Source organism: Cervus elaphus, chromosome 14, assembly GCF_910594005.1.
Source record: "Cervus elaphus chromosome 14, mCerEla1.1, whole genome shotgun sequence".
Lineage (NCBI taxonomy): Eukaryota > Metazoa > Chordata > Mammalia > Artiodactyla > Cervidae > Cervus > Cervus elaphus.
This window is the reverse complement of record NC_057828.1, coordinates 31,081,324-31,094,794: the sequence shown is the minus strand read 5'-3', so window position 1 is coordinate 31,094,794 and position 13,471 is coordinate 31,081,324. Positions and strand designations below refer to the sequence as shown.

At 39.6% G+C, this 13,471-nt stretch overlaps 1 protein-coding gene across 1 annotated transcript in view; it reads left to right on the top strand.

Moving 5' to 3' along the window:
* Window positions 1-13,160, top strand: part of ACBD3 (acyl-CoA binding domain containing 3) — a 35,375-nt gene extending 22,215 nt beyond the window's left edge. Inside the window, exons 5-8 of the mRNA XM_043923276.1 lie at window positions 241-415; window positions 4,808-4,994; window positions 7,079-7,363; window positions 11,035-13,160. Coding sequence (XP_043779211.1) covers window positions 241-415; window positions 4,808-4,994; window positions 7,079-7,363; window positions 11,035-11,246 — 859 coding nt within the window. The 3' untranslated portion in view covers window positions 11,247-13,160. The remainder of the gene's footprint in view (window positions 1-240; window positions 416-4,807; window positions 4,995-7,078; window positions 7,364-11,034) is intronic.
* The last annotated feature ends 311 nt before the right edge of the window (window positions 13,161-13,471 follow it).

The following is a 13,471-nucleotide window of genomic DNA, read 5'->3' as shown; positions in this document are numbered from 1 at the left end:
TTATTTTTCTCCTTTTCCATCTCAAGTTGGCCTTGAAAAACCTAAGTGAAAAATTAGAAGCCAAGTTTATTTTCTTAAATCTTTCTCTGGACCTTGGACACATGCTGCTTGGTATACATTACTACCTTAATCATTTTTAAGAGGTATTCGTTATAAAACGAAATAACAAAGACATTTTATTTTGTCATGAACAGTCAATCTCCTGTAGTCAGACTAGTGTATATTTTTTAATGTTTTTAGGCAGCAGATAATGGCAGCTCTAAACTCCCAGACTGCCGTGCAGTTCCAGCAGTACGCAGCCCAGCAGTACCCAGGGAACTACGAGCAGCAGCAGATTCTCATCCGCCAGTTGCAGGAGCAGCACTATCAGCAGTACATGCAGCAGTTGTATCAAGTCCAGCTTGCACAGCAACAGGTACGATAGCTAACACCCAAATTCAGCCTTAGAAAGGGCTTTAGCTTCACTGGAACGAAAGTTCTGTTTTTAACAGTTGCTGATGACTTTTGCATTAGTTAGCCTCTCAGCTATAAAGTAACTTTTAGGTGACCTTTAATAAAAGAGATTTTTAACATTGCAGTGGCAGTTATGAAAGAAAGTATATAATATCAAAGCAACAGATGATGTGGCCTCTATTATATTGTCATAAGTGTATTTGGAATTTGTATGGACCTAGTGTAAGCCCACTGTATAGTCATAAGGGATTTGATTCAGAGAGTGAAGAGGAACTAAAAAGCCTCTTGATGAAAGTGAAAGAGGAGAGTGAAAAAGTTGGCTTAAAGCTTAACATTCAGAAAACTAAGATCATGGCATCTGGTCCCATCACCTCATGGGAAATAGATGGGGAGACAGTGGAAATAGTGTCAGACTTAAATTTTTTGGGCTCCAAAAATCACTGCAGATGGTGATTGCAGCCATGAAATTAAAAGATGCTTACTCCTTGAAAGGAAAGTTATGACCAACCTAGACAGCATATTAAAAAGCAGAGACATTACTTTGCCAACAAAGGTCTGTCTGGTCAAGGCTATGGTTTTTCCAGTGGTCATGTATGGATGTGAGAGTTGGACTGTGAAGAAAGCTGAGTGCTGAAAAATTGATGCTTTTGAACTGTGGTGTTGGAGAAGACTCTTGAGAGTCCCTTGGACTGCAAGGAGATCCAACCAGTCCATCCTAAAGGAGATCAGTCCTGGGTGCTCATTGGAAGGACTGATGCTGAAGCTGAAACTCTAGTACTTTGGCCACCTCATGCGAAGAGTTGACTCATTGGAAAAGGCCCTGATGCTGGGAGGGATTGGGGGCAGGAGGAGAAGGGGGCGACAGAGGATGAGATGGCTGGATGGCATCACTGACTCGATGGGCATGAGTTTGGGTAAACTCCGGGAGTTGGTGATAGACAGGGGGGCCTGGCGTGCTGCGATTCATGGGGTCGCAAAGAGTTGGACACGACTGAGCGACTGAACTGAACTGAACTGAGTGTTATCCCAGTGAGTTTGACATAGCTCAAAACGTGGTCCCAGAACCATGGAGACTTGGGTGATTAGTGTTAGTTCAAGGACAGCCTTCAGGCCAACTGCTGTCATAGTCCTGGACAGCTTCTAATTGGAGGACCCGCAGTCCCTAAGGCGGAGCTTGGTTGGGTCTGTCTTGCCCCTTTTGTTGGGTGCAGTAGCAACACTGCCTGTCTGCAGCACGTTGGTAGTCCTCCGTGGCTTCCTGCCCCTGCAGTCTTGCTTCCACACAGGATTAGGTGGTTGAGGGGAAGGACACAGCACTGGAGGTCACGTGCCACTTGGATTCTGTCCTAGCTTTGCCATTCATTATCTTGTTTGATCTCAGTCTAGTTACCTATTGCTCTGATATTTCTACCTTTTCTCCCAACCAGTAAGAATGGGGTATGAAATCCTGTTATATAGTCTTGTTAACCTCACAGGACTATCAGAGGAATGAAATGAAAAAATAGTTACTCTGTGAAGGTATTTGATACATAAGAAAGATAGCTGATTTTACATTAATTTTTTTACATCTTGCAGAGGCATAAAATGCCTCCTTAAAGTTAGCCTTTAACTTTAAGTTTTACTTTAAGGTAAGTTTTCTTATTTAATTTTCAGTTATAAAACAGGTACGACTTGTCAAAATATCTGAGTGAAGAAAAGTGTTGTGAGGAAATTCCCTGGTAATCCAGTGGTTAAAACTTGGCACTTTCACTGCCAGTGGCCTGGGTTCCATCTCTAGTCAAGGAACAAAGATTCCTGCAAGTCGCCTGCCTTGGCAGCAAGGCCAAAGTAAAAACCAAAACACAAACTATGTTTCTCTATAAATTTAATAAAATGTCTTAAAATTTTAAAAAGGAAACGTGTTGTGTTTTAGCTGCCCCACATTTCTTGTTAGGTGAAGTAATCTTTGTTATTTTGCCATGCTCTTTAAAACTTCTTGAAAATCCATATGCTTACCTAAAATATGTTTTCCCCTGAGTCTTTAGCATTAGTGAAGCAGTTAAGAGGCACTGCAGATTTTGTGTAATTCATGAGAAGAGGCAAAGGATGTCAAACCAGAGTTACAGGATAATAAGTGGTATTTTTGAGGGATTTCTGTCCTCCAGAGACTGTTTATACTTAAGCATATCACTCCCTTTTCCTGCTGCTTTGATGGGTATTGAGAGAGTTGTCTAATAGGCTAGCTCATACACTCTGTCCTGCTTACAGGTTGCTATCACGTAGTGAGAACAAAGTCAGTCAAATAGGGTAAAACCAAAAATCTTTGAAATAGAATTGGAAGGCCATAGTTTAGAGTGCAGTGATCAGACTCAGTTTATCAGATTGATTGGTTGTCTCTGATAAGAGAGAATAAGAGGAACTGGGGGAGGAACGAAGAGAACCTCAGCCCCATAAAGTATTTATTTTTATATTTGAGCAAAATGACAAAAAACGGGAACACTTGTTAGTTTGGGGTGTGGTTACACAAGTGTTTCATTGTCCCTGTGCCTTTCTGTGCTTTTAAAAACTTCCTGGAGTATAGAAGAGAGATTATGTAAATAAATAATGGTAATCTATTATGTATAATAGATGTATGCTGATATTCAGTGGGATCAGAGGGTAGGGAGTTGTTCATTCTGCTAGAGAGTTTCAACAAAAGCCTAAAGTGAAGAGGGACCATTTGAGCTGACCAGTTGATCATCAACAGAAATTCCTTTTTTTTGCTTTCCTGTCATGCAGTGAAATGTTCTAAGTGTGCTGACTTGTTTTGGTTGTACTTTTTTCTGGAAACTGGTACTCTTAGAAAACTGATGTGGAAATTACTGAGAATCTAGGCTTTGGAAGAAGGTATTTCAAAATGTTAAGTGTTTTGGTAACCAGCACTAGCAGCAGAGAGAGGTTTTGCTGTTTAAGTAACTGATTTGTAAATGATCAGTAATGTAGTGATTTCATTAAATGAAATCTATATTCAGATAGGCCAAAATGTATCATCATCCCTAACCCATGAAATTATACAGGCTTTTTTCCCCTATTTTCTTTAAACTGTTGTAAGTATATGCTCACTTATTATAACTTAATGTTTTAGTTTAAAGTTACTTAAATGCCCTAATGCGTAACAGTAGATTGGGTAAATTTCCTATTTCCACAATAATATATTCTATTGCGATGCAAGCAAACAAAATACAGTTATATACTTATGACTTTATAGATAAACCTCTCAAACAAATGTTGAGTAGAAGAAGCCAGACAGAAAAAAGAGCATATAATATACAATTTCATGTATATTAAAGTTCAAAGACAGGCAGAGCCAAACCTATAATTTTACAGGTTAGATTCGTCATTACCCTTGAAGGAGTTTCTGGCAAGGGGCACCAGGAAGGGTTCTGGGATGCAGATAATGTTTTGATTTGGGTGTTGGTTTTATGTGTATGTTCATCTATAATGAAAATTGGTGAAGCTGTACATTTGTGATTTGTATACTTTTCTATATGTTTGTTATAATTAATTTTATTTAAAGTTTCCCCAAAAGTTATGTAAGTAATACTTAGGCATTTCTCATAGTGTTAATACTAATATTGATTCATTTTAATATGAGAGGAATGTCCTAAAATAGTTGTCCTTTGGATTTAAGCTGTTTCTATTTTCCATTTTTCAGAGGACTTTTTAATTTTATGTTTATGAAAATACATACTTTAATTATAATTATGTAAAGTGATGCATTTTCTTAAAGAAATTATTTTGACCTCAAACTCCATTTTATAAGCCTATTTAATTTTTAGGTCAATATTTTTTTTACTTGATTAGCAGTTTTTAGTTTGTGATAATTTTTATGTGTATAAAGATGTGATTTATTAATTATTTTTGTCCATATTTGATTTGTTGGTTACTTTTGGGGCCATTACCAGGTTTCACCATTTGCAGCTTCTGCCTTTGTGAATTTTCTTCTGTTACCATTTATTTCTACCAAGTTTAATTTTTCTGAAGAAAATTTTATGTATCTGAATTTTATTAAGGTTTTTTTTCTATCAGTTTTAAGAACAGATGTTTCCGTGTTCAGTTTTTACCTATAATAATTTTATGTGGGATGATTATTTCTACCTACTTTAATTTTTTCCTAGTTTTTCTAGTGATCCTCAGGTCACAAGAAGGTGGTCCTCAGAATATTATTATACTAGTATTCATTATAGGTAAGATAAAAACTGATAAAGTTTATTAGTAATTTCTTGGAGTTACTTGATGAGGCAAAAATTCTGGTGGGATCAGAACATGTCTCAGGGTAAATGTCCCATTTTTAGCCTTCCTAGTCAGTGTGTCTTCACTTTTTCTTGACTTATAGGCAGCATTACAGAAACAACAGGAAGTAGCAGTAGCTGGGGCTTCCTCTCCTACATCATCAAAAGTGAATGCAACTATACCAAGTGACATGATGTCAGTTAACGGACAGGCCAAAGCCCACCCTGACAGCGCTGAAAAAGAGATTGAACCAGAAGCCGCCGAAGAAGCCCTGGAGAATGGACCAAAAGGTGTGGTTGTTGTATGTGCACTTCCATCCAGATACTGTAATTCAGACTCATGAAAAGCAAAAGTCAGGAAGTCAGATTCATTAGCTTTTGAGAGCAATTACATATTTGTGAGAGTTGAATGCTTTTTCACTCTTTTTAGTCTGAATCTGATGCTTCTGGTGACTCTTAGAATAGTTTAGAAGGGCAAATCAGATGTCCTTTGGGTTGTCTTATTTTATATACTGGTTATTTGTTGCTGTGTAACACACTGTACCCAAATTTAGCAGCTTAAAATAATAATTAAACGTTTATTATCTCACAGTTTCTGTGGGTCAGGGATTGAAGAACTGCTTAGCTGAGTGGTGGGCTTCCCTGGGAGCTCAAATGGTAAGGAATCTGTCTACAATGCAGGAGACTTGGGTTAGATCCCTGGGTCAGGAAGATTCCCTGGAGAAGGAAACGGCAGCCCACTCCGGTATTCTTGCCTGCAGAATCCCATGGATAGAGGAGCCTGGCGGGCTGCAGGTCCGCGGGGTCGCAAAGAGTCAGACACGACTGAGAGACTAACACTAACCGGTGGTGGTTCTGGTCTCTCATGAGGCTGGAGTCAGGAGGTCGTCTAGGACTGCGGTCATGTGAAGGCTTGACCGGAACTAGAGACTGCTTCCAAGATGGTTCCCTCACATGACTGGCGAGTTCATGCTGGCCATTTGCAGGAGGACCTCAATTCCTGCCCCATGGAGCCTCTCTTAAAGGGCTGCTTGAGTGTTCTGGACACAGTGGCTGGCTTCTCCAGAGAACACGATGCAAAGGAAACCAAGGCAAAAGTGGCAGTGTTCTTTATGCCCCAGCTTTGGAAGTAATACGTCAGCACTTCTGCCATATTCTGTTGGTCCTGGTGAATTTTGAGTGGTGACTTTACAAGTACATGAATACCCAAGGTGAGGATCACTGGGGGCCAACTTGTAGGCTGTTTACCATATATTCACAATATATTTTTTGAGACAGAAGTACCATGTTACCAGTAAGATAACTTAGATTTTCAAAAGTCTACTTAACTTTTCATGGGCAGCTCATTCATTCATTCATTCAATAGTTGGTTCAAGATTCTCTGGGTGTTGGGCTACAGGTGAAGCAAAATAACACACATACAATGTAAATTGTGGCCGTGATAAGTACTGTGTGGAGAGAAAGGTCCATTACAGTGTGAAAGCACATAATATGGAGATATGAGCTAGTTAGGTCACCAGAGGTTTTCCTGGGGAAGGGACACTTAAGCTGAGCGGTCTGAATCAAGAGTACCAGTTCCCAAGTAAGAAGGAATAAGAGACCATTTCAGTGACTGATCAGAGATGGTGGTAGCGTGGTTCATAAGAAAGTTGGTTTCCTTGTCTTTTTAAAACAAGTAATAAATAGGTTCGGAAAAGACCTTGAAATACCTTGATTCATTCCTCTCTTCCCCTTTTTTTCCTATTGCAAGTTTGCCAGTATTTTCAAATAAATCTTTTGTCAAAGGCTGTGAATAATTCTGGAAAACCTATTGAGTGCACATAGATATTTCTCAGTAACAAGACATTACCCATTTTTCCTCAGTTGCTAGCAATTCCATTCCTATCCAAGTTTTTCTCTGAGTTTCCTTAGAGTAACCCCTCTCTTAGAGCTTTGGTTTAATCCAAGGTCAAGACTTTTTTCTGACAGAGAGTCTGAAGTCAAAGCCCAGCCTTCTTTGTTCACATCCAAAAATGAATTTATTTCAAGTTCACATCTCTCTTTGCTTGACTGTTTTCCTGTTTCCAGCTAGGAAGTTTCCAAGGTCATTGTTCCATGCCCATATGCAGTTAGAGTACTGGGAAAAAATCCTTCTTAAGAATATGGTTTGCATTTTTACTTAAAATGGAATGTTGACCTCTGAATACCTGTGGTGGTATTAAGTATAGGAGTTTGGGGGGAGACTTCCACGGGGAGGCTTTTAAAGTCCTCAGTCTAAGGTAGACCAGATTGCACTTGGTGCCTGCACATGGCTGAGCAGGTGGTCCCATGCAGGTATTGCTGCCTACAGGTGAAGGCTCATCCTCTTTATCCTTTGTAATTCCTGTTGCCTTTAGAATCTCTTCCAGTAATCGCAGCTCCATCCATGTGGACACGACCCCAGATCAAAGACTTTAAAGAGAAGATTCGGCAGGATGCGGATTCCGTGATTACAGTGGGCCGAGGAGAAGTAGTCACTGTTCGAGTACCCACCCATGAAGAAGGATCATATCTCTTTTGGGAATTTGCTACAGACAATTATGACATTGGGTTTGGGGTATACTTTGAATGGACAGACTCTCCAAACACTGCTGTCAGCGTGCATGTCAGTGAGTCCAGCGATGACGACGAGGAGGAGGAAGGTAGAGCCATTGGTCCATATTCAGTAGCTGGGCTGTGCGTTGGCAGAAATGGTAGCAGTTCCGATGTCAGCCAACCTCATGCTCCCCGATTAACTTCCTGGACAGGGATCAAACATTTCAGTGGTGGGACCTTAGGCTGAGAAGATTGTGAGAGAAGCTAGCCTCCCAAGTGATTGGGGCCTGAATTTTTATGAATGCCAGGGAAGTCTGTTTGACAGTTTATTTTACTGCTTTCTGAATGCTTTTATACTTTTCAGCCTTGTGTGTTGAAAAGCCAAATGTGCAAGGTCATTTTGAAAAATTACAAAAGAGCAAGCAAGAAATTCTGCCAGCTCTGGAATTTATATTTCTTATATCAGCTTTTTAGGTTGTTATTCTAAGATGTATTTTCTCTAACTAGACACAATGAAATGTTTCCAGTGACAGTTTCACCTGTCTTGATGTTGGGACTTCCCTGGTGATCCAGGCTTCCAAGGCAAGGGGCACAGGTTGAATACTTGGTTGGGGAACTAAGATCCCACATGTCTTGTGTGGGCAAAAAAAACCCCACAAAACTATCTTGGTCTAGGAAGTAAGTTGTAAAATGTATTGCTTACTGATTGAGAAGATAGTCGTCTTAATTTTGTCATTATCCAGAAAAGTTAGAACACAGGGCTTTTGTATCCACCTAATAAGCACTTAAATATTTGTTGACTTGATTGGGAGTAATATGGAAGGAGTGCTCTGACTGGGAGAATGGGAGAGCACCTTCAATTCTTGACCACAACTAACCTTTCAGGTGACTTATAAGTGAACTGCGTACTGAAGAGTGTAGGTAACCACAGAGACACGGGGATAAGTTTAGAGGTAGTTGTTGAAGGTACATGGAGAGAGGCTGAAAGTTCAGTCCGCTTTTGATAGACAAGCTGAATCTCGGTGATTCAGTTTTATCACCAAGATACTCTGGGCCCGGGCCTTCAGGTTGTGTATGGCAGCACACACACGGGCCAGTGTCATTTAGGAGCTGCTTTCTCTTTTAGCATTTTATTCTCAGCAGTCTTTATTCTGAGTTCCACGAGCAAGGGAAAGCGTTGCACATAAATACTGCTGACTGAACCAGACCAAAAAAAGGTCAGAGTAAGGAGGGAAAAAAAACTAAGGCCTGAGTTTGCAGGGCAGGTGCCACTTCTGTTGTCTCAGGTGCCCCTCAGCAGCATCAGGACAGGAACTAAGCCCTTTTATTAGTCTTTCTGATGCACACGGGGACTCATTACAATCAGCTGATTTGCACATGCTTGGGAAGGGAAGTTTTTAGTATGTGCAAATTACTGTACTTTTAAAGAGCTTTGTGAATAATAAGAGAATTCTCTATTAAGTGGGTTGAAGTAATCTATTTCTCCTGGTTTGTAAGCTTGAGAGCTTTTAAAGCAGGATACTTCGTAATCTGAGCCCTCAGCTGATTATCATTGTGTTATTGCTGTTGGGAAGAGCACTGATCAAAATGGCTAAGGTTCAGTGCCTCACTCGAGGTGAGAAGCTGGACGTCTTTGATCTTTGCACTAATGTATGATAGCCTCAAATGGAAAATGGCGTTACCTGTCATGATTACCTGTAACATGATTTGCAACTAAACTGACCCATTGAAGCCTCTGTGCTCATGATATAACAGCGGTGAGGGGAGTTCCTCGGTGGCCTAGTGGTTAGGATTCTGGGCTTCACTACCATGGCCCAGGTTCAATCCCTGGTCAGGGAACTGAGAATCCCACAAGCCACATGGCATAGCCACCCCCGCCCACCCCCCCCCCACCAAAGAAAAAAAAGTAACAACAGTGAAGATTTAACTCAAATGGTTTTATTTGCCACGTGTCTCCTTATGGAGGCTACTGTGCCACCAGGTCTTGTCCACATTGTGTATTTTATTTTATGTGGGGTCCTTTTAGCTTGGTTTAAAATGGAAGCAAAGTCCAGTTTTTTTGTTTATTGTTTTTAGTTTTTCTTCATTAGGTCTTGAAAGATGGAGGAGTTTGTTTTCTCTGAGGAAAACATGATAGTAATCCATCCTTCTGCTGTAATTCTCCACTTACTGTTTCTAGGTCCCAATTCTTTGCTTAGATTGAAGAAAGATGCATCTTTCATCTCTCCTAATAACCTTTAATTTTGTAGATTTTTGAGCAAAATTTGGATCTTGAATTAATGGGCCCAATAATCTATTTCATGGATATCTTTATGGGCAGTAATGTGTACTTAGAACGACTTCTATCTCTCATTTGCAAATGAAGGACATTTAATTTTAAGTAGTATTGCTATGATAAAACAAATCTGATTTGGGCCTTTTTATTTTAGAATAGTTTTAGATTTACAGAAGTATTACAAAGATAGTACAAACAGTTCTGAAACCCAGTTTTCCCCTATTGTTAACATCTTACCTTGTCTCATGGTATATTCATCTTAGCTAATGAACCAGTATTGATATATTATTAACTAAAGTCCATATTTCTTAAGATTTCCTTAGTTTTTCTGAATGTTCCAGGATCCCATCCAGGGTGCCACATTGTAGTAACAAGTCTCCTTAAGCTCCTCTCAACAGAGAGTTTCTTAGACCTTCCTGGTTTAAATTCCTAATAGTGGCCGTTGACAATCATCACATAATTGATTCATGTGCCTGTAAGTCATTCTGCCGTGTTGCAAACCTGAAAGTCTTTTAAAATCTATGCTGAATATTCCCTTGATCTGTTTTCCTTGAGGGGCTTCCCTGATGGCTCAGTAGTATCAAATCTGCCTGTCAATGCAGGAGATGCAGGTTCAACCCCTGGGTCAGGAAGATCCCCTGGAGGAGAAAATGGCAACCCACTCCAGTATTCCTGCCTGGGAAATCCCATGGACAGAGGAGCGTGGCAGGCTGCAGTCCATGGGGGTCTCAAAAGAGACTAAACAACAGCAGTTTTCCTTGAGGCTGTTGATATTACTGTATTAAACAAAGACTTTTCAGCTGGTTCGTAAGTTCTCATTCCTACAGGTTTCTACAGGTATTTTTTTTCTAACCTCGTATCACTACAGTTCAAAAAACTATTAACCTGGGGCAAACCTAGAATCAAAGCCTATGTTTTGCCACTGGGATCATCCCTAGGTTACACAGGCCTAGTGAAAGTGATTGCATTTTCAGAGTGTCTCTGAATGTCTACCTCTTTCCTGTGTCTTTCTCATTTTACTCTTTGTATTTTAGATCAATAGAAAATAATAGTCCTCATAAGCTCCCTCTCCCCATTCCTAAAACAAGAGAGGACTTCCATATTGTTGGGAGGAAGAGGGTCACAGCAGCATTTTCCGTGGTCTTACTCAGATGAGTGATATCCTGCCTGTTGGGAGGAATTAGGAACTGAGTGGATGTGGAAGGGGCATGGTGGGGGAGGAACAGTGGCTCATGTACAGAGGGAGAGAGGTTGCTGACTGCTGCCGCCACCAGATGCTTGCCACTGGGCTCCCAGGGCCCAGAGAGTGCTGCGCTTGGTACATAGCAGCTGCTCAGATGTAAGGAGGAATCAGTACACATTCACATGCACATAATTTGTAGAGTGGATTGAGAGAATTCCTAATGAGCAATTTCTCAAAGGATGGAGTTTAAAATGCCTGAGGCAGACGTGTGGGATTTTCCTGAATCTCTCCGCTCTGACGTGTCTCTGTTTTCTCCACAGAGAACATCAGTTCTGAAGAGAAGGCCAAAAAGAATGCCAACAAGCCCCTGCTGGATGAGATTGTGCCTGTGTACCGGCGGGACTGTCACGAGGAGGTATATGCCGGCAGCCACCAATATCCAGGGAGAGGAGTCTACCTCCTCAAGTTTGACAACTCCTACTCTTTGTGGAGGTCAAAATCAGTCTACTACAGAGTCTATTATACTAGATAAAGATGTTACAGAGTCTGGAGTCTAGGGTTGAGCGGAAGATGGCATTTAATTCGAAAATTTCTTTTGACTTTTGTGGAGCATTGCAGTCAGTGTTTACCCTGTTGATTTTGGTCTGATGGTTTGTGACTCTTGCTGGGAATCAGGATTTCCTTGAAACTCTTTTGAGCATTAGTACTTTGGGGTGAAAGGGACTCCTCAGACTCATCCAGCCCTTCGGTGCTGACCAGCAGTGTCACGAGTGGATGCTGATGTCACACGAGCTACGTGTTAAATCTTTTAAAGCCTCCAAAATAAAGCAGCTCAACATTGACCCCACCTGGCTGATGGTTAGTCCATTGCTACCTGCTCTGTGTTTTCTGAGAGCCCATAGCTACAGTGCCCTCTGATTTGAAGTCCTGTAATAGTCTACATGAGGACACCTCACTTTCATCGAAGGTCACCATTTTTGAAACTTAGGATGTCACAGATTATAATAGAAAAGAAATTGCCTCAATTTGATCTTATTGTGAATAACCCAGATTGTTTTGCTTTGGGTTCGGCCGTTTAGTTAAGAGCTATGTTACAGATAATTATTTTCTGAATAATCTTAATATAGAATGTTCAAACCTAATTGATAATTGAAGTATCAAGACACATAGAACACTGAAAACATCCATCTTAGCAAGCCTCCACAAACCCTTGGCCCTTTTCTCCTCATCTGGTATTTATACTACCAGTAGCAAAGCAAAAAAAGTAATTCATTTTTGTCTTGATTTGGCTTTATAGAGCATCTCAAATTGAAACTGTTTTCTACACAAGCATATAGTTAGGGATTTTGTAAACAAATTGACACCTACTGAATTAAAATATATAAAGTCATTTAAATATAATTCAGTGTATGGTGAATAACATTGCACTAATATGGAAATCACTGCCAGAGATAGTCCATTTTCTTTTGATTTGATACTACTTAGGCACATATCCTACATGATCCCAGTTGGGAATTACTTAATAGAAAGAATTGGAAATGCATATGGCCTTGCTTAAATTTTTTTATAGCTTTAATCTGTATTATGTCTTCATTGATGGAAGGAGGTACATCTTTGTTTCCCTTACTGGAATCAAATATGGATTAATTGCCTCAAATTTGTGTAAGTGATTGACTAGTGTAGAGATTCTTGTTTTCAGAAGGGTGGTATAGATAGAAAATTATAAAGATGGCAATATACACATAATGTTGTTATTATATGTTCTTACTGAAATACTTAGATTTTTAAAATTTTTGATCATAAATCACTTCTTGTAGGAGGGTTTCCATTGATTAGCTGCAGTGTATACAGTTCACTACATAAGGGGCTGTTTGTTTTTTTGTGTGCTGCATTTTTTTTCTGTTTTTTAATATCTGGTTTTGTACATATCTAACTCTGTTCTCTTTTGATTATTTGGAAACTGGATTGTTTTCTCCTAAGCAGTGCTTAATTTGTGTTTTTTAATTTCGATTCAGTAGTCCCAGTTTATAGGTGTTCATTCTGTTACACCCAGAAGCTTTGTCACGTTGTCCATCAGCTCTCGTGTATATGGTATAGAAACCATGGGGTTAGGTACCTCCTGGCATTTTTTTTTTAATGAGAAAATACTGTATTTAAAATGTAAAATAAACTTTTAAAAAGCAGGCACTAATATATATTTCTTCCAGCCTTTGATTACAGATTTGTCCTTGCACATGTTAAGATGAATTATTCTCTAAAAATATTGTTCCTGGGAGCAGTGTATGTTACTTCACATAGCAGCAATTCCTGTCACATGTTCATGTCAGAACATTTTTGCTTTTAAACTTTTTTTATTGCCTTTGGCTGTCGAATAGAATATTACAAGTGCGATTTCCAAAAGATCTTGAAAATAATATATTTAATCAATTAAAATGTTTATCTGTAACTTGTTGACGTTTCATTAATATAGTGTTCTCTGAAGCATTAGTTCTGTATTTCATCGTTTGGGTAGGAGGAGAAGAAATGTTTTAAATGATCTGTTTTAAAAAGTTAAACAATATCAAATTATTGTTGGCTGATTATTTTTGTTTCTGCTGTGGTTTACCCTAGTTTGTTAAAATAGGTTAACAGTTTTTCAGACTTTTTTTTTTTTTTTAAGTGTCCTGTAGCTTGTGAAAGTGTTATTTGCTCAGTCATGTCCAACTCTTTGTGATCCCGTGGACTGTAACCCATGAGGCTTCTCTGTCCATGGTTTTC